Genomic DNA, 15,003 nt, shown 5'->3' on the forward strand with positions numbered 1-15,003 from the left:
ATATTTTCTCTGCTCTACGAGTGAACGTTTTGGGAAACCTAGGAATTTGGGTGCAAGATTCATTGCTGAATAGCGTGAATAAATAATCCGTCAGGGTGAGATAAATGGGCCAGTTTTGAAGGGAAAGACCTCTTCCAGACTTTTGTAAAACAAACTATTATATCCCAGTTAATTGAAAAAAACTAAAACTCAGCGCATTAACAGCCAAAATTGGAATGTAAATTGTAGTAATTTGTTTTCTGTATCATGACGGCGCAATTTGAAGCCTACTAAAAAAATTATTTATTTATTATAATATTATTTTTGCAAAGGTAATTTTCAATGATTCAAAAATTTACAGCTCGTGCCTGATAAAAAATATTTTTTCCTGTAATACATATTAAAATATATTTTGAAAATGTTTTCATATGTCGGATAGCAAAACAAGTAGGGCAATTTTTTAAACCTTTTTTTTTAAACAGCCCACAACAGTAGCAAATATCCATATGCGGTATTTATCATAGTTTTTTTTATACATCGACATCAGCTTTTGGCTGTCTCTTAGCTTTTCTTTGAAGTTTTTTTTCCGAACCCAACCTTACATTTAGAGTAAACTATTGTATACCATACTCGAAATGTGGGTCAGTTACTTATTCATCCAAAAATCCAGTCGTGGAGAGGATGTCACCATCGATCGTTTTCCAAGAAATTTGACGTTTCTCAACGCCGTAAATTTGCAATTGACGGCGTACTAGGCGATACGTCTGTGGTCAGAACGTACGTGTATTCCCGCTTAAGATAAATTGTTTTACCAGCCATGGTGAATGTTTATTCGAGTGTCAACTTCGGCGCGTAAAAGAATAAATTCAAAAACGAGTTAAAGTGGTGATTAGTAATCAGTCTGTGTTGAATCTGCTTATTGTTAGTACGACCGGTCAGGTATACTTAAAATTGATCATGTTCAAAATGAATTTCATTTTTGTACGTTGGTTTTTGGATAGTCGCATTATGTCAGAAGTGCGATTGACTCTTTGCAATTAATATAGTTGTAGTATCATTTAGATAATTTTCTTGTTTCGTTAATATCAAACAATTACGAATCGTTCTTTTTTAAAGTGCTTTTGTTTTGTACTTCGTATTCTCGCAACTTCAAGTAGGAACTATTTAGACGCCCAACAATTTTTTTTTCTGAAAAAGTCTTAACCGGTAACTTTATTAACGCACAATCTCCAATTCAAATTTTAGGCATGCATCCGGTCCCAAATTGCCGTTAATCATAAAAATTAATAGAACGGATAGATTTGCGGTTTCCTAATGTGCGTTTAAGCTATTGTGGACTATTTTGAGAGGTCCATATCGGCAAATTTAGACAGAAATATAACATTAACAATTTTTTTTGTATTTCTTAATTTAAGTACTTTGCCCATTGTTCTTCGTTCAAAAATAATGCAATAATTACAAGAAAGGCGCGCGTATGGGATGCAATACTATATTATGCAACAAGTTTGATAAACGCCAATTTAGTCAGGATTTTGCTTTGGCACGAGCGGAGAGAGTTCTTAATACAGAGTGATTGAAGAAGTTTATCAAACTTCATTAAATACTATTCGTTTTGTACTATTAAATAATTAGTTGGAAGTAATTTTACTATTTCACAGCTTCTTTTCAGTGGAATGAATGTCGATGATATACTCGATATACATATTTTTTTATTTTATTATTATTATTACTGACGCTATAGACGTAAGAACACGAACTATTTTTTTTTAATGCGTTGTTGGGAGAATGTGTCCTTTTCTATTTTATTCCAATAAAAACAGTGTCTTCTTCTTTGCTTGCCATAACCAAAAAGAATTTTAATTCGATTGATTGGCCCTGCAAGTTTGTGTTGTTTACATTTGGCGGCACAAACTTTGTAATGTAATGTAATGTAATGTAATAAATGTATTGACATAGGTGTATTTCCGTCGGTGTTTAAGATTTCGAGAGTAGTTCCAATCCATAAGGTAGGGGATATAAATGATGCTAACCACTACAGGCCGATTTCAATCGTGCCTTTGTTCGGAAAAGTTTTTGAGGTCTTACTAAAAGATCAGCTAACTTCTTATATTAATAAGATCGAATGTCTTTGTGCTGGTCAGTTTGGATTTAGGGGAGGGTGTTCGACGATCCAAGCAGTGTCTAAACTTGTAAGTGGGATAGTTGAGGGCCTCGAGGGGGGTGAATTAGTTGGTTTGACCTTGAGTGATCTCTCCAGGGCCTTCGACTGTATTTCTCACCAGCTTCTTATTAAAAAGCTATACAGATATGGTATACGAGGCTGCCCTTAGATCTTATAGCGTCCTACTTGCAGGGCCGACAGCAGTTTGTTCATCACTTGAACCAGTAGTAAGCGGGGTGCCCCAGGGTTCCGTCCTGGGCCCGCTACTATTTACAATCTACATAAATGACCTTTATCATTTCTTGGCCCCCAATCAGTGCGTAATGTTTGCCGACGATACATCCTTCACTACATCTGCTAAGAGTATCGAGGAGTTGTCCGTTAGGGTTGGCATGTTGGAGGACAGAGCTAATGTCTGGTTCGAAAATAATTATCTTAAATTAAATTTAGACAAGACCCAGAGTATTGTGTTTTCCTCCAATTGCTTGGTAAATAGTGGACAGTCCGTCAAGTTGCTTGGCATTAGGATCGATGATAGTCTAAATTGGAAACAACATATCTCAGACCTGAAAAATAGATTGTCCAGCAACGACTGATAGGCCTGATAGGAAGAAGGACTCTGCTTATGGTCTATTTTTCTTTGTTGCATTCACACTTATGCTATGGCACGGTACTGTGGGGTGATTCCTCAGCTGCTGTGGAGTTTTTTAGAATGCAGAAAAGGGCCATTCGAGTCGTTGCTAATATAGGATATAGGGACCATTGTCAACCTTTTTTTTTTAATTTAAAGTGATGCCCCCTCCTTGCATCTATATCTACTACCAGTTATTAGAGATACAGAGAACGAAAGGAAACTTTAGCGCTAATTCCGATTGCCATGCCTATTCAACTCGTTCGGGGGATCTCCTTAGACGGTCTAGGTTTAGACTGAAGAAGTCTGAGAACAACTCATTGAACCTGAAATTGTATAATGTTTTGCCAGGTACCGTGAAAAAGATGAGCAATAGAAAATTTAAACATACTATTAAAGAATTCCTACAACGTCATTGTTTTTACTCCCTGCGAGCATACATTGACACTGTCACTGGTATCGATGCGCTATAAAACTGTATAGTACTGTCTAATTTTGTTTGTATTAGATGTGTGTTTTTATGTTACTTATTAATTTGATTTTATTGCACTTGAATATCACTTCTGATTTGCTACAATTGTATGTCGCTTTTGTACGAAACGTAGTCAATAAATGAATCTATCTATCTAAACCTGTAAAAAGTAGAAACACGTTTTTTTCATTTTTCTGAAATCACAATACACCCCATCCTTCTCGGAGCAAACAGTATTACTTTACAAAATGCCGTATTAAGTCGTAATATATCAAGCTTATTTTAAAGAATGATTTTACTTATACTTTGATCAAGAACAATTATTATGTGTTTAAATGTACATTACATGTCATTAAGAAGACATCTTAAAAAATCATTAACAAGCATCTTTACTTAGTTAATAGTAATTAGAGCACATATTTTAACGTTAAAAATGCTCCCAATTTAAATTTAGATAACGAAACTAAACCTATTTGGTTCTTAGGTAAAGAATTGTGAATTTCACGAATACATAGCTAGGTGGAGAAATCACGAAAAACGTAAAATTTCTAAAAAAATAAAATAAAAAACTCTTAAAAATTGTAAAAAATCGTCTAAATAGTTTTTTTTTAATTGAATTTGATTTAATTTTTACGAAGACTAAATTTTTAATTTCGAAATCATTGTAAAAAAATAAATTTCAAATTCAATATTCAATTTCGGTTACGCGGCCGGCAGCAGCTTTTATCTCGGCAAAAACTAATAAAACGGTTTGATTAATAGTGTTGTTTTTAGTTTAGCGTTTGATAGTCGGGAGAGTCGGCTCATAGGTGACCACAGCGGCGTCCGTCATGTCCAGTTTGGAAGTGGATTCGGTTTATTTTTACCCGCAGGAAAATGCGAAAGACCACAAAACGGATAAGTTCGAACTTATTTACGATGAGGAATGTCCCATGCCGATTTTCAGAAGGGGGCTGAAATTTAACATGGCCGTGCGGTTCGTCGAGCGCGGATTTGACCCGCAAACCGACAAAATTCGGCTTATTTTTAACTTGGGTATGTGCGATTTTTCTATTTTTACTACTTACCGGGTAGTGGAGCACTTTATTTTGTTCCAAATATACATTCGCGTCTCGTTTTCAACGCTCAATCAAATATTTAAAATTTTTGGGTATGATGGTTCCAAGGATAAAATCCTATTCTATCCACACCACTTTGATATGAGATATTTCGTCAAACAAATTTACAAGGTTCTTCATAAATTTATTTACGAAATTCAACTTGGTCCAATTTTCGTCAAATCAGTAGTGCCAACTATTGAAATAAATCACATTAACCATTTTTTGTTAACTTGTAAAATTTCTACTTAAACCACCTCAAAAACTGTTTACTATTCAGCGCCATTTTTAAACTCTTTCGTAACCAATTTTAATCCCCCTTTATTTTCGTTGTCTAGCCAAGGCCTTGACCCACCATCTTCTTTTTCTCTAGAAAAGATTGGGGCTCAAACATTTCAGCTAAATAAGGACTAACAACAAAACATAGACAACGACAAAAAGCCAAATATAACCTCATCTCATATCAATTTATAAAAATTATTAAATTTGAAGGCGTCCATAAGTTTGTGAAAAAAAGTGAAATTGTCGCATTTTTCCGAAAATTGCTCCATAGTGGATAAGATAGGGCATACTCTGTATCCAACTAACTTTAAATACGAGTATATAAACATTGTCCACTACATTTATGTGAATATCAATCATACAATTAATTAAATTTACTAATTTTAAAGCTGACAAATTAATTAATATTAACTTATTTTTAATTGGGGTAACTAATAAGATAAATTTGTTGGCGTATGTGATTTTATTATACATTTATATATCCGATATATAGGATCTTTTTGATGCATTGAAACGGAACAAGTGCAAGGAAAACTTTAAATTCTTAATATTTTTTCTTCTGCCTGTGTGGACTATTTATATTAAACTAGTGTTTTCATTGAGTAAATTTATCACACTGAGAATTAGTTTTTTTTTAATGGATCATCTCCGAGGACACTTGAAAACTTGAAATTCTTCTTGGTCTTCGTTCGAGATAAGGCTCATCACCGAATTGAATCTTAATTAGGTGTTTACGTTGCAATGAAAATTAGCAAATCTAGTCTTCAACGTATTAGCGAAATGAAATATGCAAAAAATGCACGCTTAACGATTTATCTATTTATCTTGGGTTTTAAAACAATGCAAACGTTTTTAATTACTGCATTCTTTGAGTTGATTGCACAACGCATGTGACATTTGAATTATTTGATTCAATCTAGTAGCAGCAACGTTTTTGCGATCCATTAGTATTTCTTCAGGAAAAATGCCTTGCCATACATCTTTAGTTACTAAAATAATAGCCAAACAAAATATAATAAATATAGCATTATATGAGACGTAATATGTTTTAACTCAAAGCGGTTAGTTCGTATAAGTAGTGGTCTGCAGGAAAGTTTCACAGCCTTCTAATTATATAAGCGCCGAGATCCATTTTCGCTCATTAACTCGTAAAAAGCATCTCTAACCAATAATTTTCCTATTAGACCGAATAGCGGACTTTCCAGACGTAGCACATTTGTCTATTTATTTAGATTTCCTTTAGTGCTCTTAAGATACTCCACCGACTCTGACGTAATAAATTATACCATGGACACATCTGATCCATTGATTTCAAGTTTGTGTGTAGGAATACGAAACTCCTAAAACTAGAAATATTATCCACATAAATAAAATATTTTAATATAGATTCATAATAAGATATCATAAAAAAAGTTGATATTGATAATTCAAATTTATTGTATTATTTTTATAGGAAATAATTTTATTAACTAATTTGTGGTTTTCTTAAAAAGGATTAAGAAAGAAGTTCTTGTCAATTTTGTACCATCTATGTCATAAATTTATATTTCTTCAAATTTTTAGATATATTTATTAGTTACCTGCAGTTTTCTGTCCAAAATCTACAGGTTTTAATTTTTTTACTACTAAAACAATGGTTAGAGACACGTCTCTTTTTTTCTAATTTTATTCATCATGTTCGTTTTTGATTCGGTCCGAATGTTTTAAATTTAGGTCCAAATCCACATCCGGTGAAAGGAACCAAAGCGTTTGTTACCATCGATACTACCGGCGGATCTAACCTCGAGCAGAATCAAAAATCATGGGCGTGCAATATGGTAAACAATCAGGATGACACAGTCCTGATTCAGGTACCCGACAGTTCAGCTTTGACGATCATATTCACAGTCCCACTTGCAGGTCTACGCACCACCTAGCGCTCCGGTTGGGTTGTGGTATCTTCAAGTGGAAACTTCCGTTAAAGATTCGGGCGACGAGGCGAGTATTTTTGAGCAAGACTTACTCTGCTATATATTGTTCAACCCTTGGAATACTCGTGAGTGATTTTTGCCTACAGACAAAGCTGACATTAACGGTTGATATTTAGAGGATTTGGTGTATATGCCTGAAGAAAGGTTGCTGGACGAATACGTCCTCAACGATGTAGGAAAAATCTGGGTGGGTCCCATTGGCACTACCAAGGGCAGGGAGTGGGTGTTTGGTCAGTTTGATGCGGCGGTGTTGCCAGCTATTATGTACATGCTAGAAAAATCCGAGCTACCATATGCGAGGTAGGAATGTTTTTGCATAGAGGTACTCCGTACAAAGTCCTGAACACATTTAGCCACGGGGATGCCATCAAGGTCACGAGGATGATTTCCAAAATGGTCAATAGCAACGACGACGACGGTATCCTGGTAGGCAGATGGGACGGTCAGTACGACGACGGTACTGCCCCGGCGGCTTGGACTGGTTCCGCCCCGATTTTGCAGCAGTACCTGGAGAATCAATCTCCAGTAAACTACGGACAGTGCTGGGTTTTTTCGGGAGTTGCCACCACAAGTAAGTCTGTAATTGGGGAATACCGTAAAGATTTGTCATAAATCAATTACGAAGTACGTAATTTCGTATTTTATGTGTGTTTTTGTGCCTGCAAACATTTATATTAATTGTTGTTCAAAAAGTATGCAATTTTTCTTATTAAATTAAAAAAAAATGACCTACATTAAATTTGATAAGCTAAAGTTAGCTAAAACGACAATTTTGACAGTTCAAAAAGCATTAAAAAAATATATTTTTTTAATTTTTATGTTTATTAATAAAGATACAATTTGTAAGGCCGTAATAAGTAGAGAAACAACTTTTTTCGATTTGTAGTAGAACTTTGTAGGGTATTTTTTTAGTTTGTCGCGCATTGGGAATACCATCCAGGGTGGTGTCCAATCTGGTATCGGCTCACGACTCTAACGGAACTCTTTCGGTCGACAAATATTACAACGCACAGAACGAAGAGCTGAAATTCGACCCGAATAACGAAAATTCCAATTCAGATTCGATATGGAACTACCATGTTTGGAACGACGTCTACATGGCCAGACCGGATTTGCCTGCAGGTACGTGCAGAGGATAACCACTTATTAATGAGTTACAGATTCCTAAATTATTATTTATTGAAACGGCAAGTTTTTTGCTCGAAAAATATTACGTGGCACTGAAAGTCGCAGCAAAGATTTTAAGACGTATATTAATATTAAAATTCCCCTAGTAATGACAATAACAACAATTTTATTTTGATGCATAACAAGAAATGTTTAACACACACTAACTGCGTACAATATAATGTATAATAGGACAAAAAAATAAGACAAAAAAAAAAACTCTAAATTTCTTTTTTTTTAATTTTTTGTCAATAATTTTTCATTTTTAATCATTAATTGTTCATTTAGCAAACAAATTTTGGTGAGATATAATGAAAATTATCATTTAAATATTAATTTGGGATGGAAAATGCATTTTTTCATCGTTGTAAAATTATGTAATAATCATATTTTTCACAAATAAAATTGGCAGCAAATATTTAACAAAAAAAAATCTTTTAACCATAAATAGTTTTCATTTCTTAAAAAAATATTTTTTGTCGAAATGTTTCTAATATCGATTAGGTTTTCCCAATAGTGCTAATAGTATTGAAGTAGTACTTTTTAATTATAGCATTTTTGACGGTCAAAATAAGATTTATGATACCTTGAGGTTTTTAAAATAATCTGACTTTTATCAACATTATATTAATTATAAAAAACTTCCAATCGTATTCTGAATAAGAATTTTAAGTGCCTATACCTTGATTCATTTAAGTCGGAGGCCATATTTTTTAACTTACTACGGAATATATTAGGATGTTCTATATCTAACTATTTGCACAATTGCGGTTTTTGCCGCTATTTGAAAAAAAGTTATTGTCAAAAACAAGCCTAAATTTTTTGTCTTAACATTATGGTCATCTTAATGTAAGACTTATCATTTTGAGGTTATGGAGGATGGCAAGCCATAGACGCGACGCCGCAAGAGACCTCAAGCGGTTTTTACCAGTGCGGACCAGCTCCGTTAGAAGCTATCAAAAGAGGGCAGGTCGGGTTCAATTTTGATGTGCCTTTCATGATCGCCTCTGTCAATGCCGACTTGATGCGTTGGAAAGAAGATCCTCAGTGCGATATCGGTTTCACTAGGATTTACTGCAACAAATATCAGTTCGTATTTGCTTCAAGCCTGTAAGCGCTTTTTAACCCTACAATGTTTTTAGTGTAGGGAAACATATATTTACCAAGAAGCCATTTATTTTCGACCACAATGGCGATCGTGACAGGGAGGAAATCACCACGCAGTACAAGCCGAAGGAAGGCACTGAAGCCGAACGTCTTTCGCTCTTGAATGCCGTCAGAGGTACAGAAGCAGCTAAAAGGTAAGACACATAATAATACATTATAATTTTAAGATCAATCAAATTCTTAAACCTTGATTAATGAAGTATTTGTAAAAGTAGATCTAGCCCTCGCTCCAAAGCAAGTTTTAGGCTAACCTGTGATAACCTGTTCCAAGGACCAAAAACAAGAAGAAAAACATGAGAAACGCGAAAAGAATTCCAAACTATATCTTACCATGCCCCTCTAAAATGTTTTTTCTAGTGTGAGGCTAATTATTTTTTTAACACTAGTCCCAATTCTAGTAGTTCCTACCCACCATAATAACTATCTGTTTGTCGTAGATTCTATGAGATGCCCAGTTCTGCTCTAGAGGACATTACTTTCGATCTGGTCGACTTAGACAAAATTAATATAGGCGAAGATTTTTCGGTAGTCGTCAAAGTGACGAACAAGAGCGACAATGTGCGAAGCATCAAGTGCACGTTGTCGGCAGTCTCCGTTTATTACACAGGCGTGAAGGCAAACGACATCAAAAAGTCCCAGGGAGAATTCAAAATGCAACCCCATTCAGGTTAGTGATGCGAGTGCACTTGATATACCATTTCAATTTTAAAATTTTCTCTCTTCAATTTCATATTAAGTTTTGGATTGGTTTCACAACAGATCTCGACAACCAGAGAGCTTGCAATTGTCGACCCCTCTCCAATTACTGTTACCATATAAAATAAGAACATGGTATTGATTTGATTTGATATCATTCAGAAAGTGAACTAAGAGCTTTTTTATTCGAACCAATTTAACGGTCCAATAATAAAATGTTGTTTTTTACTTTTACATTTTTAAAAAAATCGAGTCCATGTTATGTAAGTTGACTTTGTTCTACTTAATTTAGAAGATGGTTATACTCAAATGAATTTGTGGAATACACAAAGATATAAATTCCAAATTGTAAAGCTCTCGTTAAAAGAGTGATGAGATCGGTGGCTCACCGCCTCATGCTTTTTAAGTATTTTATCCATGATTTATCGGAAATACTTTGGATAAAATATCATAGGGTTTTAATCGCAGAGGAGCAGCTGAAAATGACGGTGAAAGGGGACGAGTATCTAGAGAAACTCGTGGAGTATTCGAACATCAAAATGAGTGCCATAGCTACCGTGGTCGAAACCCGGCAAACCTGGGCAGATGAAGACGATTTCCAAGTAGCTAAACCGAATATAAACATTCAGGTAATAATTGTCTTTATTTCACATGTGCAGGGTGATTTACAAATAGTGATAGAAAAAGAAATCAATGAAATTATGTGTGTCCGCGAACTTTCAATTTCATTAAAATATAATAACATCTAATAACATTTTGTATTTTAAGTTCTGTAGGTTAATTTTATACCAAATATTTCTTTGGTTGGTAAGGTCGGATTATATAATCATCAGTTGGCATTAGTTATCATGTATTGCCAATTTTTTTCCAGTATATCATCCCATAATTTAAATTAATTTCAATGCCAAATAAGATCTTGACGAAACCTCTGTGAACACCCTGTGAAGTAGCTGAGTGGTAGTAAAAATGAATTTTAATTTTTGTAGTGTTACCTAGTGTTAATAAATAATTAATAATAATTAATCACTAATTAAGGAAAATTAATAAACTAAACTCGTGGCTAAATTGGCGTTTAAAAAACTTGTTCCATAATTAAAGTAAAGTAACACTAATGAAATATTTGTATTTTCATCGCCATTTTGCTGAAAAAGCCTTTTTGTTTTTTTTTCCCGAAATACGACCACCGTGCGTCATCTTGAACAATGACTCAAAAGCTTAAATTGTTATTATTTATTATATTATTCAGAACAATTTTGCGAAAGGGTGGTCCCTATTTTTGTTTCGCATAATTCTTACAAAACTTTAATGCAATTTAACAAGAGGATCTAAATTAGTTTAATACCATAAGTTACCTCGGTATTTACTATTATTTCCAAGACATTTAATGCAGCATTTTCTTTATCATTTCGATTTGTGCTTTCCGTGAAACAAACCAACTACTGAAAATTGCAATATCTAAGAGATCAGTGTCATCTGCAATACTAAAAGTGCTTCCGCTTAGCCATAAAAACTAAGATCGCTAATATAAATTATTATCAGAATTGGACCAAGTATTGTTCCTTGTGGTACTCCTGTATTCACCGCTCTCCTGTTGTTGCGATAATTTGCTTTCACAAATAGCTATCAAACACTATGAGAATACTTAACTTTCTATAATATTGTCTTTTTCAACAATATGACGTGTTTATGTCTACTTATAGGTACCCCAAGAGACGGTGCAGTTTGTGCCTACGAAAATAACGCTCGAGCTGAAGAACCCTCTGAAGAAGGTTTTGACGGGTTGCAAGTTTCACATTTCCGGTCCGTCTCTCATCCGGAATCAGATTTTGACACACGCCGATATCGGTCCCGATGAAAAGGTGACCGTCACCACTGAAGTGGTACCGAAGTTGGGTGGCGACGAACAAAAAATCGTGGCTACGTTCTCTTCAAAAGAATTGTCAGATATTACGGGCTCGTCAAATGTTAAGGTTGTACGAGTTCAATAAAAAAAAATCAACGACTTACGGTTTTTAAAAATAGTTTATTATAAATATTGGTTTAAAATTTTTCAAATGCACATGCGACTCACATATTTTACACGAAAACTAGCGACAAAATTGGATTGGAATAAAACAATTTCATGAACTGATTCCTCATTTTCAACTTAATTTGGTTCGTTAAAGAATGTACAGGGCATCTTGTTTTCGATATTAAAACTGCAAGAAGCTATCCTTATTTTTAACCACGGAAAATTTTGTGTCGAGGAAATAAATTTGTATTTGGGTTCTGGTTACATTAGCGATTTTTTTATTCCAAGAACGCTGTATTTTTTGTGCTCTCTTTTTTTTATTTCATGTTGAATTTACATATTTATGGAATAAATTAAAAAATGAAACAAAATTTGAAGTCTGTGGGCACACAACAAACAACGAGAGTCACTTGTTTTACCCTAAACATTTTTAGGAATTTTTTTTTATTTGCCTACCTGTTTCAAGTCAAAAAAGATTACAGGTCTTGGAGTTATTTGAGAGTTTAGCGAGTGCTGCTTTCTGAATTAATAAATTATAATTAATCCGGCAAAAAAATAGTTGTCAAATAATAAAAATTCCGACTGAGCTGTAGAAATAAACTAACACAAACCTCCTGTCCCTTGTGTATTAAAAAAGTTATTCATTGTGAAAAATCAAAACTTTCGGTTTTATATATTTTTCTGAAAAATTGTCGGGTTTGCCAAAACAAAATTCAGACATAAAGTGTAGATCATAAAGTTATCTATGAAAATGGTCTTTATTTCTAGGAAGTGATGTACTTTGCTTGTTATTTTTTGAGACAGGCCTACTTCACTATCTCTTGCCGCCGAATTTTATGGAAAAATACTATATTTGCTTCACGATGATTAGTCATATTGATATAGATAGCAGTAGATACAATATGTAGCATATTCTCAGTAAAATATAGTTCATGTACAAATAGGCATTTTTCTTTATATTAGGTGCCTACCCATGTATGTAGGTGCGTGGGATATATGTGCATGTATTGTAAATTGTATAAGGATTATTTTTGTAAATAATTTTATGATCTGCAGTTTATGAACGAGATATTTTAACTTACGCTTTGGAAAAAACAAAAAAATTTATATTTAACTTGGTATTATTTTTTAGCCTATCGATTAAAAATTTTGGCACTTTATTTCTATTGATGAACTAAATAATTGCGGAAACAGCTATGCAGTAAAAATATTGTAAATTGATTTGAACTTAAATTTAGACACCAGTAACTTTTATGACAAAGATATTTTCATTCTAAATTACATTTACTTATTTTAAACCCATTTACATTATTCCATTATGTTAAACCCATTATTAAATAAATTAACTTTATTCCTTATTCCATTTACAATATAAATTACCGGAACAATTTTGAACCACCCTCTGTGTATGCGGTTTTGGCCAAATTATGCTTTGTTTGGTGTTATTTAAAAATTAGTACGATAAAAACAATATGGCGACTTCGCAAGATATTGTACGAACCGAACTACTATGCAAACCGAATAAAGAAATTTTTTCTTGCCAAACATCGAAAACAAAACTCCCTGTAGGTTCAAAAAGGTAAGCGTTTCGCTGGACGCCTACCAAATTTATTTACACAAATTTTCTATCTACTTTAGATCAGTTCGGAGTAACCATATTGCATTCATATATTTAGAATAAATTTAAAAGTCATCTTACGGGTAAATATTAGAGAATAATTATATACACTTAGCTGATAAAAGTTTTAATACTGAAAATGGTAAAGTTTAATGGCGGAATATGGTACGATGGGGGCTGTAGCAGGCGTATTATATTTACAACCTCATTATTTACATTTAAAAACAACCAAGCGAGATAAATAAAGAAACGCTTCCCATTGTGCATGCGCCGGAGTCACTTTTGTGCAACACGGGCCATTTATTGCGTGTTCCAGAACGAAAACCTTTGTTTCACGCACGTGATATCCATTTGCGTTTGGCGCGGTGAATTTTTTTTTGGTATATCCGTATAGTTGCTAGATATAAATAGGGGCCCCGAATATGCTGAACATGTTGAGAGGTGCCATTCAATATACGCATGCGTAGTTATTTCAAATATCGTTTTCAACCAATCCCAAATTAAAACCAACTAATCGCGGCGTTCAGCAATCAACATCAACACATAAATTGCCTGGAGATCGCTGTTTCGAAAGAAAATAGGGCAAAGTGTTTGTGAAATTCATAGGCATGGGCGGAAAATCATTCCCCGCTTTTACCGTCCTTAGACCACTATTTAATCCAAAAATTATATGGGTGCACCTAAATTTTTCGACGTTATATCGTGAATCGATGATGGAGTAGGCAACTACGTTATATTGATCCCATTTGGTCATGGTTACAGGGAGTTCGCAAACGCATCATCCAGTTGGCGCTATATATAAATAGGTACACTTATATAAACACATAACGAAAAATATAAAACGTAAAAGTCTAATTAAAAAATCGTAAACGATACGACACCACTGGCCAAACATTTAGATATTCGCAAATTGGCTCGAATCAGACCCAAAATATAATTGAGCACTCCCTCGTACAAGTGGAGATTTTTTCATTCATAAGAATATTTCACATTTCCGATATTTTACTGTTTAATATAATAATTCGTTTATTATACACACTTTGTTATTATTCGGTTATAGACGTCATATATCACAGTTAAGTCGTCGACGGATCTTTGGTTTGCGATAAAAATTTGTGAACCGTTTCGTAAAGTCGCATGTCAAAATCGTCAAAATTTGAAATATATGGTTTTTAAACGAACAAATAACTTTGATAAAACAGAAAATCCATTCAGAAGAAATTTTAGCAGTTCTAAAAAAAATTCACATTTTCTAAATCTAAGTTAGTTAAATGCAGTGGGGTAAATGCCCACCACTGCTTAATTTAAGGGGAATCCATAGGGGGTCGGTAGAAAACCAGCTCATACAAAAATTAATTGGGCAATATTTCAGGTAGATTAGATAAATATTTCCATAATGGTACATAAAAAACTTTAGTATGTGATGTTAATCTATAGTGTCAACAGTATTAACGATATTAGTACAATTTCCATCACATCTCGGAAATTAATTGCAAACAAATAAAACATTGATTGATGTTGCAGAATGAATGGAATGATTGAAATTGGTATTTAAATTATTACAGGAAAGAAAATTGGCAGATCAAGCGAAACTTCTCAAAAAAAGTTCAGCAGGATCAGCAAACTTGATGGTACGGCATTTACGATTCGAGAAAAGTTTCTCTTTCTATTTTAAAAAATAAAAAACCATTCTCGACAGACAAGGCCAGTATCCACTTAGTCCTTTTACTTGAAGGCAAAAAAATTGTTGTT

At 33.8% G+C, this 15,003-nt stretch overlaps 1 protein-coding gene across 4 annotated transcripts; it reads left to right on the top strand.

The window, feature by feature from the left end:
• Positions 1-793: 793 nt before the first annotated feature.
• Positions 794-11,885, top strand: LOC132697856 (hemocyte protein-glutamine gamma-glutamyltransferase). Of its 4 annotated transcripts, XM_060663561.1 has the most exons (12): positions 794-918; positions 4,018-4,278; positions 6,336-6,472; positions 6,522-6,657; positions 6,709-6,892; positions 6,946-7,163; positions 7,505-7,714; positions 8,629-8,848; positions 8,902-9,060; positions 9,364-9,593; positions 10,091-10,251; positions 11,323-11,885. In XM_060663561.1, exons 2-12 carry the CDS (start codon positions 4,074-4,076, stop codon positions 11,608-11,610), a joined length of 2,148 nt encoding a protein of 715 aa, XP_060519544.1. In that variant the 5' UTR covers positions 794-918; positions 4,018-4,073; the 3' UTR covers positions 11,611-11,885. The 4 variants fall into 4 exon arrangements, with proteins under 4 accessions (XP_060519544.1, XP_060519548.1, XP_060519546.1 ...); XM_060663565.1 differs by lacking the exons at positions 794-918; positions 4,018-4,278 and adding an exon at positions 5,876-5,894; XM_060663563.1 differs by lacking the exons at positions 794-918; positions 4,018-4,278 and adding an exon at positions 5,884-5,937.
• Positions 11,886-15,003: the final 3,118 nt, after the last annotated feature.

The sequence above is a fragment of the Cylas formicarius genome, unplaced genomic scaffold (genome assembly GCF_029955315.1).
Source record: "Cylas formicarius isolate icCylForm1 unplaced genomic scaffold, icCylForm1.1 PGA_scaffold_2__14_contigs__length_35257938, whole genome shotgun sequence".
NCBI lineage: Eukaryota > Metazoa > Arthropoda > Insecta > Coleoptera > Brentidae > Cylas > Cylas formicarius.

Bases quoted from the DNA above. Each gene is read 5' to 3' on its own strand.
- LOC132697856 (XM_060663561.1), top strand. From the start codon at position 4,074: ATGTCCAGTTTGGAAGTGGATTCGGTTTATTTTTACCCGCAGGAAAAT. The intron at 4,279-6,335 runs GTATGTGCGATT...TTTTAAATTTAG, and splicing joins TCGGCTTATTTTTAACTTGG to GTCCAAATCCACATCCGGTG. The intron at 10,252-11,322 runs GTAATAATTGTC...GTCTACTTATAG, and splicing joins AACCGAATATAAACATTCAG to GTACCCCAAGAGACGGTGCA.